Source organism: Mustela nigripes, chromosome 11 (assembly GCF_022355385.1).
Source record: "Mustela nigripes isolate SB6536 chromosome 11, MUSNIG.SB6536, whole genome shotgun sequence".
Lineage (NCBI taxonomy): Eukaryota > Metazoa > Chordata > Mammalia > Carnivora > Mustelidae > Mustela > Mustela nigripes.
Window position 1 is genome coordinate 9,649,077 of NC_081567.1, and position 12,739 is coordinate 9,661,815.

At 53.5% G+C, this 12,739-nt stretch overlaps 1 protein-coding gene across 1 annotated transcript; it reads left to right on the forward strand.

The window, feature by feature from the left end:
• The first annotated feature begins 10,471 nt into the window (after nucleotides 1-10,471).
• TMEM270 (transmembrane protein 270) lies at nucleotides 10,472-12,248 on the forward strand. Its single transcript, XM_059416037.1, has 3 exons — nucleotides 10,472-10,543; nucleotides 11,436-11,852; nucleotides 11,955-12,248. Exons 1-3 carry the CDS (start codon nucleotides 10,472-10,474, stop codon nucleotides 12,246-12,248), a joined length of 783 nt encoding a protein of 260 aa, XP_059272020.1.
• Nucleotides 12,249-12,739: the final 491 nt, after the last annotated feature.

Consider the following 12,739-nt stretch of genomic DNA (forward strand, 5'->3'; position numbering starts at 1 on the left):
GTGTCTAGGAGAGCTGGAGAGAACCCAGAGACGTCAGGAAGGATGCCAAGAATCGAGTGTTTCAAAAAGATGTGGAATGGCCAGCATGGAGGTAGTTTCAAGTGAGGTTTTGGAAGTGAGCCCTGACTACAGGGATGTGGAGGTCTTTGGGGGCTCAGGTAGACCCTGAGAGTGGCCACCAGTGGCCACGTTTGCCTCCTCTTTCTGAGTTAGATGTTGTGCCCCAGGCTCCCCTGCCCATGGTTGTGGCCATGAGGCTGAATTCTGGCCAATAGCAGGTGGACGGTGGTGACACTCTCTATTTCCAGACCTGGACTATAAACACCCTTACCCAATCCTCGAGGGAGGGGCTCCGAGGACCGAGGAGAATGGGGCTGCCAGACGACAGCATCTCGGACCCCCAGTGATTGCGCATAACCGTGCCCTCCCCACCAACCTGCATCCGACTGTAACAGGAGCAAGAAATCAACCTCATGGTGTTGAGCCACTGGGATTTCAGAATTGTCTGTTACAGTCATTTGTCATTTCCCTTAATTCATCCGTGACGTTGGCAAGACCAGTTTTGGGGGAGTGGAGGAAACCCAGATTTCAGCTGTCACCTGCCAACGTCCAAACCCAGATCTGCTTTAGTCCAAAGGCGTACAGGGAATGTGTTGGGAATCCATTATGTTTGGCTGCAAATAACAGGGCACAGGCAACCGCTCTGACTTAAAGGCAGAGAGACGGACAGGGCTCGTCATGGAAACTGAGACCAGGGAGTCTGGTCAGAGGCTCAGTCGTGCCATCAGGGACCCACACTCTTGTCATCTCCCCTTTCTGTCACCTTTTGCACAGAGGCCTCTGTGCTCGTGACTCTCACCTCCTCGTGGTTTCTGTATCTCCAGACAGCACAGGATGAAGGGGAAAAGGCAGAAAAGGAGGCCCGCTCAGACTACTCATCATCACCAAAGCTCCATGGGAAGCCCATGGCTGGGAATTCTACTTCATTCTATTGGCCAGGCTGGGTCCCCGGCTGCCGCAGAGAGGTCGCTAGCAGGTGAATCGGGGTTGGGTGGGGGAAGGTTGGGAACAGGGGACTGGCTCAGTCAGCCGACAGTGTGGGCCCCATCGCTATGGCCTTGTGTTCCGTTTAGGCCAATAAAAATGTATTGTGTACCTTCTGTTTATCAGGCCCTGGGCAGGGCACTTGCTGTTACAAGGATGAGTCAGAAACAGCCCCCACTCTAGCCGGGCCCAGGGGGCTGGGGAGTCGGGTGTCTTCTCCTGTTCAGGCTCTGCTCACTATCCTCAGTATCTGTGTGCAGGCTTTTCCTTCGGAGCCCCTCCAACCCCCCGCCGGGTGTCTAGGACCACTCCTTTTTCTGGGTGGGGGTAGGGGGATGCTATGATCTTGAAAGATGTCGTCATGAAGAATGAGCCTTTAAGCAAAGTGGAGAACCCCAAAGGCAGTCCTATTGGATCATCAGAGGGAACCTGGGGAGGACCCGGCTGGGCTGCCCATCTGTCCCCATAGTGCCTCAGTGCCTCTGCTCAATGGTGCCCCACACCCTGGTGGGGGGACTGCGTCGTTTGTGGGCACCAGTATGGCTCCCATAGCAATGGCTTCTAGACCGTGGTGGAGAACAAGACTTGCCATGGGGCATTCCTGATGGGAGCTGGTGGTCTCAGGATGGGATACTGCTTTGCTACTCCCAGGCCTGGGCCCCAGACCCCACTGACTTCTCTCCCCAGAGCCCACTCCATTCCTTCCCCTCCGGAGCCCCAGGACCCCATCCTAGCCTCAGGACAGGAGGTGTTTCTCGGATATGCCAGCGGCTTCCGAGTCCTGTTATCAGCTCCCATTAGTCCTAAACTTTGGAAACCCAAAGCCTTTCCTGTGTGTTTGGCTGACAATACCCTTTCCTGGAGCACCAGACCATTTGGGGGAGGTGAAAAGGAGCAGTTTATGTTTCAAAGCTGTTGTGTGACCTCACAGATGTACGAGCCCGAGGCCAAGGGCTGCGGGTGGCGGAGGTGAGTCACCCTGTGGCCAGAGTGAGTGGCGGGAAAGGGTCAAGTGGATGAGGATGAGGCCGCGATGGCCCCCAGGCAAGACATAGTGGTGCCAGTGGGCGAGGGTTCTGAGGGGGAAGGCACGACTTTCCGGGGCCAGTCCTGTGAGGGTAGGACGTGTGCATCCCCGAGGGGGTGTGTGTGTGGGGTCGGTCCGGATGCTTCTGGATGCAAGCGCTGGAAACCCAGCCCCAAGAGGTTTAAATAGCAGGGATTCCTGCTTAGTCTTAGGTGAAGTCAAGTGGTCTGCATACCGAGACTGGCCCTGTGGCCTGCTGATCTTTCTTTTTTAAAGATTTATTTATTATTTAAGAGAGACAGAGAGAGAGAGAGAGCGAGCATGAGCAGGGGGAGGGGCAGAGGGAGAGAGAGAGACTCTCCAGCAGACTCCCTGCCGATGGAGGAGACCAACTCAGGGCTCGATGAGTAGCCTCAGGATGGGGCTGGGGGAGGGGTTGCTGCCGGGGAGGGGCGATGGACGGGTTGGAGGGTGATTGGGGACCAGAGAGCAACTTCCCCTCCTTCTGGTCTCCTGTCTCCTTGGCTGCCGCTCCCCTCTTCCTCCTCTAGTGGGAGCGCACCCCCCTCCCTCCGTCCCGGGCCCTTTCTTGGTCTCTAATCACACCCACTTCCCATAGGATCTCATCCTGTCGTGTGGTTTCAAACACGTTTTACGTGCCAGCGATCCCCCAAGAGGTGACTCCAAGCCCTGCCTCTCCCCCTGAACTCTGGACTTGTGCACCTGATGGCTCCCGTGGAGGCCACGAGCCTCTCTGGCATTGCTCCCAAACCCTGTTTCCCTTGTCCCCCGCTCTGAAACCTGCCCTTCCTGGTCCTCCAGAACCACAAGGCACCAGGGGCTAATAAGCCCAGGCCATTCTTCTCTCAGCCCACATTCCGTGGCCCGCCGATCCCGTGGCTCGTCCCCTCCACCTCCGCCACTCTGGTCCTGCTCACCCTCCCCTCGCGCCCAGACCCCCGCCGCAGCCTCCCCCCCTAACCTCTCTGACTCCCTCTGCCCCCGCCCCCCGCAGTCCACTTTCCTCAGAGTAGCCAGAGGTAGTATCGATTATTGCTTTTTTTCTTTAAAGATCGTTTATTTATTCACTCGACAGACAGAGATCACAAGTAGGCAGAGAGGCAGGCAGAGAGAGAGAGAGAGAGAGAGAGAGAGAGGAGGAAGCAGGTTCCCCACCAAGCAGAGAGCCGGATGCGGGGCTCGATCCCAGGAACCTGAGATCACAACTCTGAGCCGAAAGCAGAGGCTCAACCCACTGAGCCACCCAGGCGCCCTTGATTATTGTTTTTAAAATTTGAGTGGAAAATTTCAGATACACAAGAGATTAACACAATAGACCCTATGGTTTTTTTTGATCACTCAATTTCCACAGTTAACAACATAGGTCCTAACCAGAATGATGTTTTTACAGTATACATTTTTATTTATGTATTTTTAATTTTAATTTTTTTTTAAAGATTTTATTTATTTTTTTGACACACAGAGAGAGAGATCACAAGTAGGCAGAGAGAGAGGAGGAAGCAGGCTCCCCGCTGAGCAGAGAGCCTGACGTGGGGCTCGATCCCAGGACGCTGAGATCATGAACTGAGCCAACGGCAGAGGCTTAACCCACCGAGCCACCCAGGTGCCCCTACGATATAAATTTGGCGAGTTTACTCCCGTGCTTTAAACCTAAAATCCAAATTCCTTACCGCCCTCCTCCCTAACCTCTCTCCTCACTCCGCCATCCTAACCTCTGCTGTTCCTGGAACACGCCACGGTTAACTCAGGACCTTTGCACTGCTGGTTTTGGTCTGGATCACTCTTCCTTCAGACCTCTGCTCGAATAGCTTGTTCTCAACTTTCAGGGACCCACTCCCCAGAATGAACGAATGTTAGCGTTTTGTCCCTGTTGCTTCCGAACATGTGAATGTAGAAAAAGGCGAGATTATAGATGAACCCGACACTCTGACTTCCTCCCTCCTCTGTCTGCTGCCCCAGGGACCCAGTTACCACCCTGAATGGGCAGGACCTTCTAGGTCTTGTTTTTATATTTTTACTACATATGTCTGGAACATCTAATAATACTTAATGGGTTTGAGAAAATGCATGTGAATGCCATCATTTCATAGCTATTACTCTGTAAATTTTTACTTAACTCCCCGCCCCCCACTTTCACTGTGTTTTTGAGATCTTTCCACCTTGGTGTTTACAAATAGCATTCATGGTAACCACTACTTAGTCATCTCTCAAACAGACACGCCCAATTCATGTATCCGCCTCCCTACTGATGGAAAATGATGCTGCCACAAATAGCCTTGCACATGTTTCTTTGTTCACAAATGACTACTTCTGGAAGGAGCGCTTTACAAAATGGGGTCTGCATCCCGGTAGGGGGTAACAAGAACAATTCAGTTCATTGTCAAATCGGATGAATAGAAAGTGCACATTGCACATAGGAAGGGCAGTTATTATCTGGTGAACTCGTTTGGGTTTCGCGTAGGTATGCAACGGGCAGCTGCAAATAACACCCTTCTTACCACGGGGGGCGGGGCTCTCAGAGTCCGAGAGCCAACATGGCTCTGCCAGGTGGGGGCATGTGCCCTGTTGGATGCTCTGGTTGACCCCACAGACTCACCGACACACTTGTATGAGAGAGTGTCTCACTGTGGTTTTAATTTGCATTTCCCTTGATGACTAATGAAGGTGCACAGCTTTTCCTAAGTTTGTTGGCTCTTTGGATTTCCTCTGCTGTGAGTTGTTGTTGCCTATGTGTTCAATCGAGTCGCTTTTTTTTTTTTTTTTTTTTAAATCTTATTTACCTTTATGTTTGGAGGAGTTCCTTAGATGTTCTATATATTCTGGATACTAATTCTTGGACTGTTTCATGAGTTGCTAACATTTCTCCTAGGCTGATGCTACCTTTTGGCTTTGCTCGTGGTGTCTCTGTACCAGGTCAGGGGAAGGGGCACTGAGGGACACTTTCCTTTTGTAAAAATTGTGTATATTTAAGGTGTACAACTTGATTTTTTTTAGAAGACTTTATTTATTTGACGGACAGAGATCACAAGTAGGCAGAGAGGCACATGGGGGCGGGGGGAAAGCAGGCTCCCCACTGAGCAGAGAGCCCAATACAGGGCTTGATCCCAGGACCCTGAGATCATGACCTGAGCCGAAGGCAGAGGTTTTAACCCACTGAGCCACCCAGACGCCCCCAACTTGATGTTTTGAATATATATATGTTGTGAAATGGACACCACAATCTAGCTAATTATATATCTGTCACCTCGGGGCACCTGGGTGCTCAGTCATTAAGCATCTGCCTTCACCTCAGGTGATGATCCCAGGGTCCCGGGATCGAGCCCCACATTGGGCTTCCTGCTCATCGGGAAGCCTGCTTCTCCCTCTCTCACTTTCCCTGCTTGTGTTTCCTTTCTCACTGTGTCTCTCTGATAAATAAATAAAATCTTAAAAAAAATATATATATATATCTGTCACCTCTACATAGCTACCATCTGTGTGTGTGTGTTGAGAAGATTGAAGATCTATTTACTTAGTAAATTTCAAATAAACAATACAGTATTGTTAGCTGTGCTCACTAGGCTGTACACTAGATCTCTAGAACTTATTCATCTTTATAACCGAAACTTTGTACCGTATGACCAACCCATTTGTCCCAACCCCAGCCTCTGGCTAGCAACCACCATTCTTTTGGTTTCTGAGCTCAGCTTTATCAGACTCCATGTGCTGATGAGATCATGCCCTATTTCCCTTTCTGCTTCTTGCTTATTTCACTTAGCATAATAATAATGTCCTACAGCTCCATCCATGGTGTCAGAAATGTTTCTCCTCCAAGGCCAAATAATATCCTGTTGTATGTATGTATGTATGTATGTATGTATCTATCAATCATCTACTTACTTATCTCTCACACGTTGGAATGTAAATTAGTACAACTACTGTGGAAAACGTAGGGAGGTCCTTAAAAAACATATGGAGGTCTTCAGAAAATTACAAATAGAACTAACATAGTCTTGTGGTCCCACTTCTGGGTATATATCCGGAGAACTTGAAATCAGGATCGCAAAGAGCTATCTACTCCCATGTTCCTGTTACACTGAAATTAGCAATAGTCCAGATACGCAAACAACCTAGTTGTCTTTCAATGGATGGAGGAACATTTTCTTGGGACCCAAGAAGCCTAGTAGAGAAAAGAGCAAACCGGGAGAGGGGGAGTGGCTGCGGATTGCTGGGAGGTGGTGGGTTGGAGAATTTCAGAGAGAGAGAGGTTTAAGTGAGCTGGCAGAAAACAAGTACAGGAAACACATTGGTTCTGCACAAGTTGTTCAAGAGACATACTAGTGACAATTCCGTTTCCCATAGCTGTTTGTTCGCTTGTTGATTTTTGGACCACAAAGGTGTGATTCTGCACTCCGTCGCTGGCATTTACACATTTTGGTCCATTTATCAGACCTTTTATTTGGGGAATGACGTTTTTGAACAATGGGATGGTCTGGCCACTTTACATCCTTTTCAATATTTTTAGGACATTTTTACTCATTTTTGTGTTCAAAATTTTTTGAACTAATTTTAAAAGGTATCAATGACCCTTCTTTATTTTGGGCCATGTTGTTCTGGAATTTCAAAATGTAGTCTCAGCCTCCAAGTGAGTCCCCTGAAAGCGGTTTGGTTCAGATGAATATTTCCACATGTTGGCTTATGAATCAATTCAGTCTGTGCACCCTGGAGGTCATTTCCTTTTACAAATTTGTGCATGTTTTAAAGCAATTTTGCCTAACCTGCCTCTTATTTTGTTTCTAAAAATTCTTGAGCTCGGGATCCCTGGGTGGCTCAGTTGCTTAAGTCTCTGCCTTCTGCTCAGGTCATGATCCCAGGGTCCTTAGGTCGAGTCCTGCATCCGGCTCCCTGCTCTGCTGGGAAACTGCTTCTCCTGCCTCTTCCTTTCTCTCTCTCTCATGAATAAATAAATAAAATCTTTAAAAGAAAATTCTTGAGTTAACTTTCCAATCCACAGGTGCTGATTTCGGCCAGGTGCGGCTCCAAGCGCTTCCCAGACCCCGATGCACTGACGCCTCCCTGTAACCTCACCTGCGAGATTCTACAAAGTATAAACCAGATTTACAGAAGGAGGAACTTGGGGCGCAAGCACAGACCTGGGAGTAAATGTCAGAGGTCAGTTCGGACGGAGTCCAGGTTCCTCTCTCATTCATCAGTTCCTAATTATTTTTTTAAAGATTTTATTTATTTATTTGACAGAGAGAGATCACAAGTAGGCAGAGAGGGAGGCAGAGAGAGAGGAGGAAGCAGGCTCCCTGCTGAGCAGAGAGCCCAATGTGGGGCTCGATCCCAGGACCCTGAGATCATGACCTGAGCCGAAGGCAGAGGCCTTAACCCACTGAGCCACCCAGGTGCCCCCATCAGTTCCTAATTATTATTTTTGTATTTAAGTGGCCTTGATAAAGCCATTTTTAGACAGGCAAAAATACAAATTCCAGTAACTATGAAGGCATCTTTATTTCTTTATTATAGTTAATATAGGTAATATATACATAATATATTATATATCAAATAATATATACATAATATGCATTATATAATACATTGTATTTAATATGTTTATTTATTATATTTATTTATTTTTGTGTACTTGGGGGGGTGTGAAGATTTGAGATACAGCGAGATTCTAACCCTGGTCTAGATCATTTCCGTGGTTTTGCCTCCAGTAACCCGGGCATGACGAGACACGCACCGGGGGAGCTCCTCGGGATGACGCATGGTTGTTGTCACAGGGAAACCAGCCTCTGTGACTGACAGGGGACAAAATAGCAACGGAAAACTTTCCGCGCTGCGGTGGAGCATCGCGCGCAGGTGCACGGGGCTCCGCACGGCCGGTGTGTGCTCCGCACGGCCGGTGTGTGCTGCCCCCGCGCGGCCGCACTGCCGTCCTGCACCCGCTGGGGAGGGCACCTGCGAGCGCTCGGCCCCAAGAACGTGAGCAAGTCCAAGGTGGGCTGCCTGCCCTTCTGTAGCCCCAAGTCCTGGGCTGGGAGGGGGAGTCTCTGCGCAGAGGGGCGCGGGGGAGGCGTGGCATCCCCTGGAGTCGCGCAAGGCAGCAGCCACTGGTAACTGGGTTAACCCACTTGGTCCTCCCGCTTACCCTGCAAGGTGCAGACAGGGCCAGGGGAGGGGAAGTCGTTATTGCCCAAGACCACCGCAGCGCCATAGTACAGGGATGGCCTTGAACCTGGGTGCTGAGTAGGAAAGAGCAGGGGATGGAGGGCTCCGGGACTAAGAACCCACGTTCTTGGTGGGAGGCTTGGCAGGAAGGTGAGGAAGGAAGGTTGGCCGGGAAGGGACTCGGGGGTTTCTGGCCAATGGTACTACATGGCTGGGGCTAGGTGTGGGCGAGCTCCTGGCCTCTGTCATTGGCTTTCCAGCCCTGTGGGCCCGTCGGTGACCCCCCACTCCTATTGTCTGAGCAAGCACAGAACCACAGAGAGCCCTTGCTGAAATCTCGCTTGGGGACCAAGCTCGGGAGCGGGTGGGGACAACTGACGGAGCTGGGACTGAGACTCAGCTTGGTCTCGAGAGATGCCCCGAGGGGCTGCCTTGGTGGTCAGGTTCTTGCAACCTATCTCCTGCCTGGACCGCATGGCCCAGGGGTATTGGTCAATGTCAAGTTGAAGACCATCGACTCAGCCTAGAGAGAGCGGCGTTGGCGTGCTGCGTGATAGTGGTGTGGGGTAGGGAGGGAGGAAAACAAATTGCAGATCCTAGTTTCGGTCCCTGCCGTGTGATTCCCAGTGATTCCCAGCAATCTGTCAGGCCTTTCCCCAAACCCATGTCTCCTCCCCACCCCCACGTTGGTGGGCAGTACCACCATCCGCCTTTCATCCAAGCCTTATGAGGGGGACCACTGGCCCGCGCCTCGCTTTACCTCTCTTTCTTAACCCTCTGTTGGGAGACAAGGGCAGAGGTCTCACCTGGTTCCACACACTGATCTTTGATCTGGATTATCTTTTCGGGATGTCTGCCTATCGGACAACCTTGGAATCCATGGTGTCAAAGCACGGGAATATTCTAGCGTGATAATATCTCCCTTGGGAGCAAAGGGCAGGCTTGCTTACTGCCCGTTACAAAAGATTTGGGTTCTGTAAGTTCAGGCTTACTGTCTCGTAATATACCACCGGGTGGACAGGGGTCCTATGGCCCTGGCCCTGTCACCCTCGGGGATCGGAGCCTCCAGGAACCAATGCTAAACACTTAGCATCTAGTACTGTGGTCAGTAGATGGCCCTCCCTCTCTGACCCGGGAAACTCGTGCTTCTGCCAGCCGCCAAGGAACGCGGGCAGGCCGGCTGATTAGCCGCTAGTAGGGTCCCATCTTGGACCTTTCCCCGTAGGTGACAGCCTCCAACGCTGTTGCTCTACATTCTACCCGTTTCTGGCATCTGTCCCAGACCCCTTCTTTCTAGTCTCACCTCCTCACGAGCGGGAGGGACCGTCCTGGAGCCCACAGCAATCTCCTGGCTGCCTCAGCCCCTGCACGGCTCTCACCGTGCAATAGAATGTTCCACGGCCCACGGGGCCCTTGCCGATCTCCCCCCTCGCCTTGTGCCCCTCCCCACTTCCCGCTTTATGCTCTAGTAATACGGAATCGGTTGTGATCAAGGTCCTGGATTCTTCCAGAAAATTCCAAGCCTTTGACCCTAATCCCAGCCTCTGGCAAGCTTTGTGAGATGCCCCAGGGAGCTGATGGCCTTCTGCGGGGGGGGCTAATCCTCTTGCCTCTCTCCAGACCTCTCTGGGGTCTTGGGGTCAGCACACTTTTTCTCCCCTACCCTCCTCTAACAGAGTGGCAGGTGTCCCTAAGATCCCAGAGGAACAGTCACAACTTCAGTTCTCAGCTTTGTGACTGGGGTGGGGAGGGGGCTAGGTAGAGGCCTGGAGGCTTGGACAGCTGAAGCTTTCATCCATCTCCAAATACTATGTCACCTGTGGTCCTGGGGGCGGGGGGCGTCAAGATTTCTATTTCCTGGGCCTTTGATACTTCGGGATTTCCACGGATGTGGGCGGGGGCAACACCCAGCCACCCTCAGCCACGTTTCTGTACGTGACGACGGCCTCCGTTGCCCACTCGGGCCGCAGGGCTGACCATCAGAGGACCTCCTCCGGCCCCTGTGTGGACAGGCCAGACGTGGAGTCCGGGGAAGTCTCCAGCCAGGAAGGGGACAGGGTGGAGACAACAGATACCCTAGTTTTGTGCCATGCAGGGGCGGGAGGCAGGTACAAGAGGGTCTCCTGTGGCAACTGGGTCCCCACGGTAACTCGGCCCCCACCCCGCAGTATCTGTGAGGTCACCCTCCCTCTCCCAGCGGGAGGAAGGGGGGAAGGGCCAGATATGGAGGTCGTCCGGCCTGCCAGAGCCAGCCTCCTGGGGATTCTGCTGCTGCTGGTGAAGCTGTTGGTGCTGGTGAGTGTGGCGCCGGGGACACTGGGGTGGGGGTCCTCCCAGCCCTTCACAGCCCTTCACAGGACCGCGTGGACCTGTCCCATCCGGTGGCACTAGGTGACTGCCTGCCTCAGAAACCCTACCCCCAAGCGACGGTGCCCGTGGTGGGACGCACAGCCAACCCCAGGTGGCCGTCTCCCACATCGCCCCCTAGGGCTCCTGGTCTCCTCTGGACAAGGGTGCATGGGGTCCAGAGAGGGGGATTTGGGGCTCTGAGGAGGGGCCGTTCAGCCCCAGGACTTGGGTGGAGGCTTCCCGCTTCCAGACTCTTTCCCTACCCAAGCTCACTCTGTTCTCCCCGTGGATGGGAGAGACAGGACATCCAGGACAGAAGCCAGGAGACCTTCCCGGGTCCCTCTGTCTTCGTAGGTCCCCCAGGCCCTGGGGTCGCTGCCCCCATGCCTCCCATCTCTCTACCCTACCTGGGGGCACTGCTCTTTGCCTCCAGCAGCCATCATGACATCAACAGGCAACCGGTGGCCAGGAGAGCCCAGGTGTTTGGGAGAAAAAAAAACCTGTCCGGGATTCAGATCCCGCAGGATCAGAGGGCTGAGAGGGTTGGATGGTCCTGCCTTCTCTAATAATAATAATAAACCCACCTCCTTCCTTCTAGAGTATTACAAACACTCACTTAAATCCCGGGGAAAGAACAATGATAACTGGAAATAACTTTCTAAAACCACTTCCCGAGAACGGAGTCCTTAGAAGTGGGCAGAGAACGATCCTTCTTGTGGGGGAAATCGAGGCCCGGAGAGAAGGAAGCCCGGCCCGCAGGGGGTGGGGGTGGGGTGGGGGGGCATGTGGGGCCCCTCCCCCACGTGTGTGACCACGGTTGGCTCTCCCTCCCCCGCAGCTGGTCCAGAACCGGGTTCACCTGTACAATCTCCTGCTTCTCAAGATTCTCGTCTTCAACCACTGGCTGTCGGGGCTGGCCCAGGAGGCTTGGGGGTCCCGCGGCCGCCAGGCCTTTCCAGACCCTGGGCTTGACGCCAGCCCCCTGTGCCTGGCGCTGCGGGCGGGGCTGGGACTGCTGGGGGTCCCCCTGTGGCTGGGGCTGCGGGCACCGCGGCTGGCCTGGGCGGGCATACGGCGCTGTGCCCGGGCCTTGGGCCTGGCGCCGAAGCGGCTGGGCCTGTCTGCGGCCACCTGCGCGGACCTGCTTCTGTCCTGCCTGCACGGTCTGATGCTGGCAGGCTTGCTGCTGTCGCTGCTGACCTGGAGGCTCTGCCGGAGGGCCCGTCGCTGCAGCCTGCGCGGGCTGCTCAGCAAGGTGGGCAGGCCGGGAGCCGGGCCGGGCCTCGAGAGGGCAGACCTGGGGGGTGGAGAGGGTCCCGGGCCTGGCCACCTGCCCATCTGCTCGTCCATCCTCCAGGCACTGCTGGACACCTGTGTGGTGCCGGAGCTCCGGGCGCTGCTGAAACGTCTGTACTGGTGGGTGGAGACCACAACAGCCCTCGCCTGGCATCTGGCCTATCTCGTCACCTGGACCACCTGCCTTGCTTCCCACCTGCTGCAAGCCGCCTTCGAGCACACCGCCCGGCTGGCCCAGGCCCAGGAGGCTGAGCCGCCGCAGGGCTCAGGACCCTCGTCCGCGTCCCCGCTCCCCGAGCCTCTGGGTCCCAAGGCTGGGCCAGCCCTGCCAGAGCATGGGACTCCTACAGAATAAGTGTGTCCCCATCTGCCTTTCTGGATCTGGTTTGGCCTGGAGTTTCGCTCTGTGTCCCTTCTCCCTACGCATGTGTGTGTGTGTGTGTGTGTGTGTGTGTGTGTGTGTGTGCATGCGTGCCCTAGGGCTGCCTGTGGCAAGGAAATCACATTCCACGGGCCCCTGATCTGTGCCAGATAACCCTCTCAGATGCTTTACATGCATAATTTTGTTTAGATCTCATAGCATCACAGGGGTCAGGTTTGAGTAGCTCCATTTTCCAGATGAGAAAACTAACCCTCAGAAGGTCGAACCATCTCCAAGGTCCCCAGAGCAAGTCATGGGCCCTAGCAAGTCCAGTCAGCACTGGACCCTAGGTTTCTGGTTTCCCAGAACTCCTAACTTTCGCTAGGTCTGTGCCCCTGATTCTTAGGACTGTTGGTGCCAGGGCTTTAAGAGAAATGGGTCGGTCGTTAGAGACTCTGGCCTCTGGGGGGTGCTAAGGCCTCACG

Excerpts from the sequence above, each read along its gene's own strand:
- TMEM270 (XM_059416037.1), top strand. The coding sequence starts at position 10,472 with ATGGAGGTCGTCCGGCCTGCCAGAGCCAGCCTCCTGGGGATTCTGCTG. Across the intron at positions 10,544-11,435 it reads TGGTGAAGCTGTTGGTGCTG|CTGGTCCAGAACCGGGTTCA; the intron begins GTGAGTGTGGCG and ends CCTCCCCCGCAG. Across the intron at positions 11,853-11,954 it reads TGCGCGGGCTGCTCAGCAAG|GCACTGCTGGACACCTGTGT; the intron begins GTGGGCAGGCCG and ends TCCATCCTCCAG.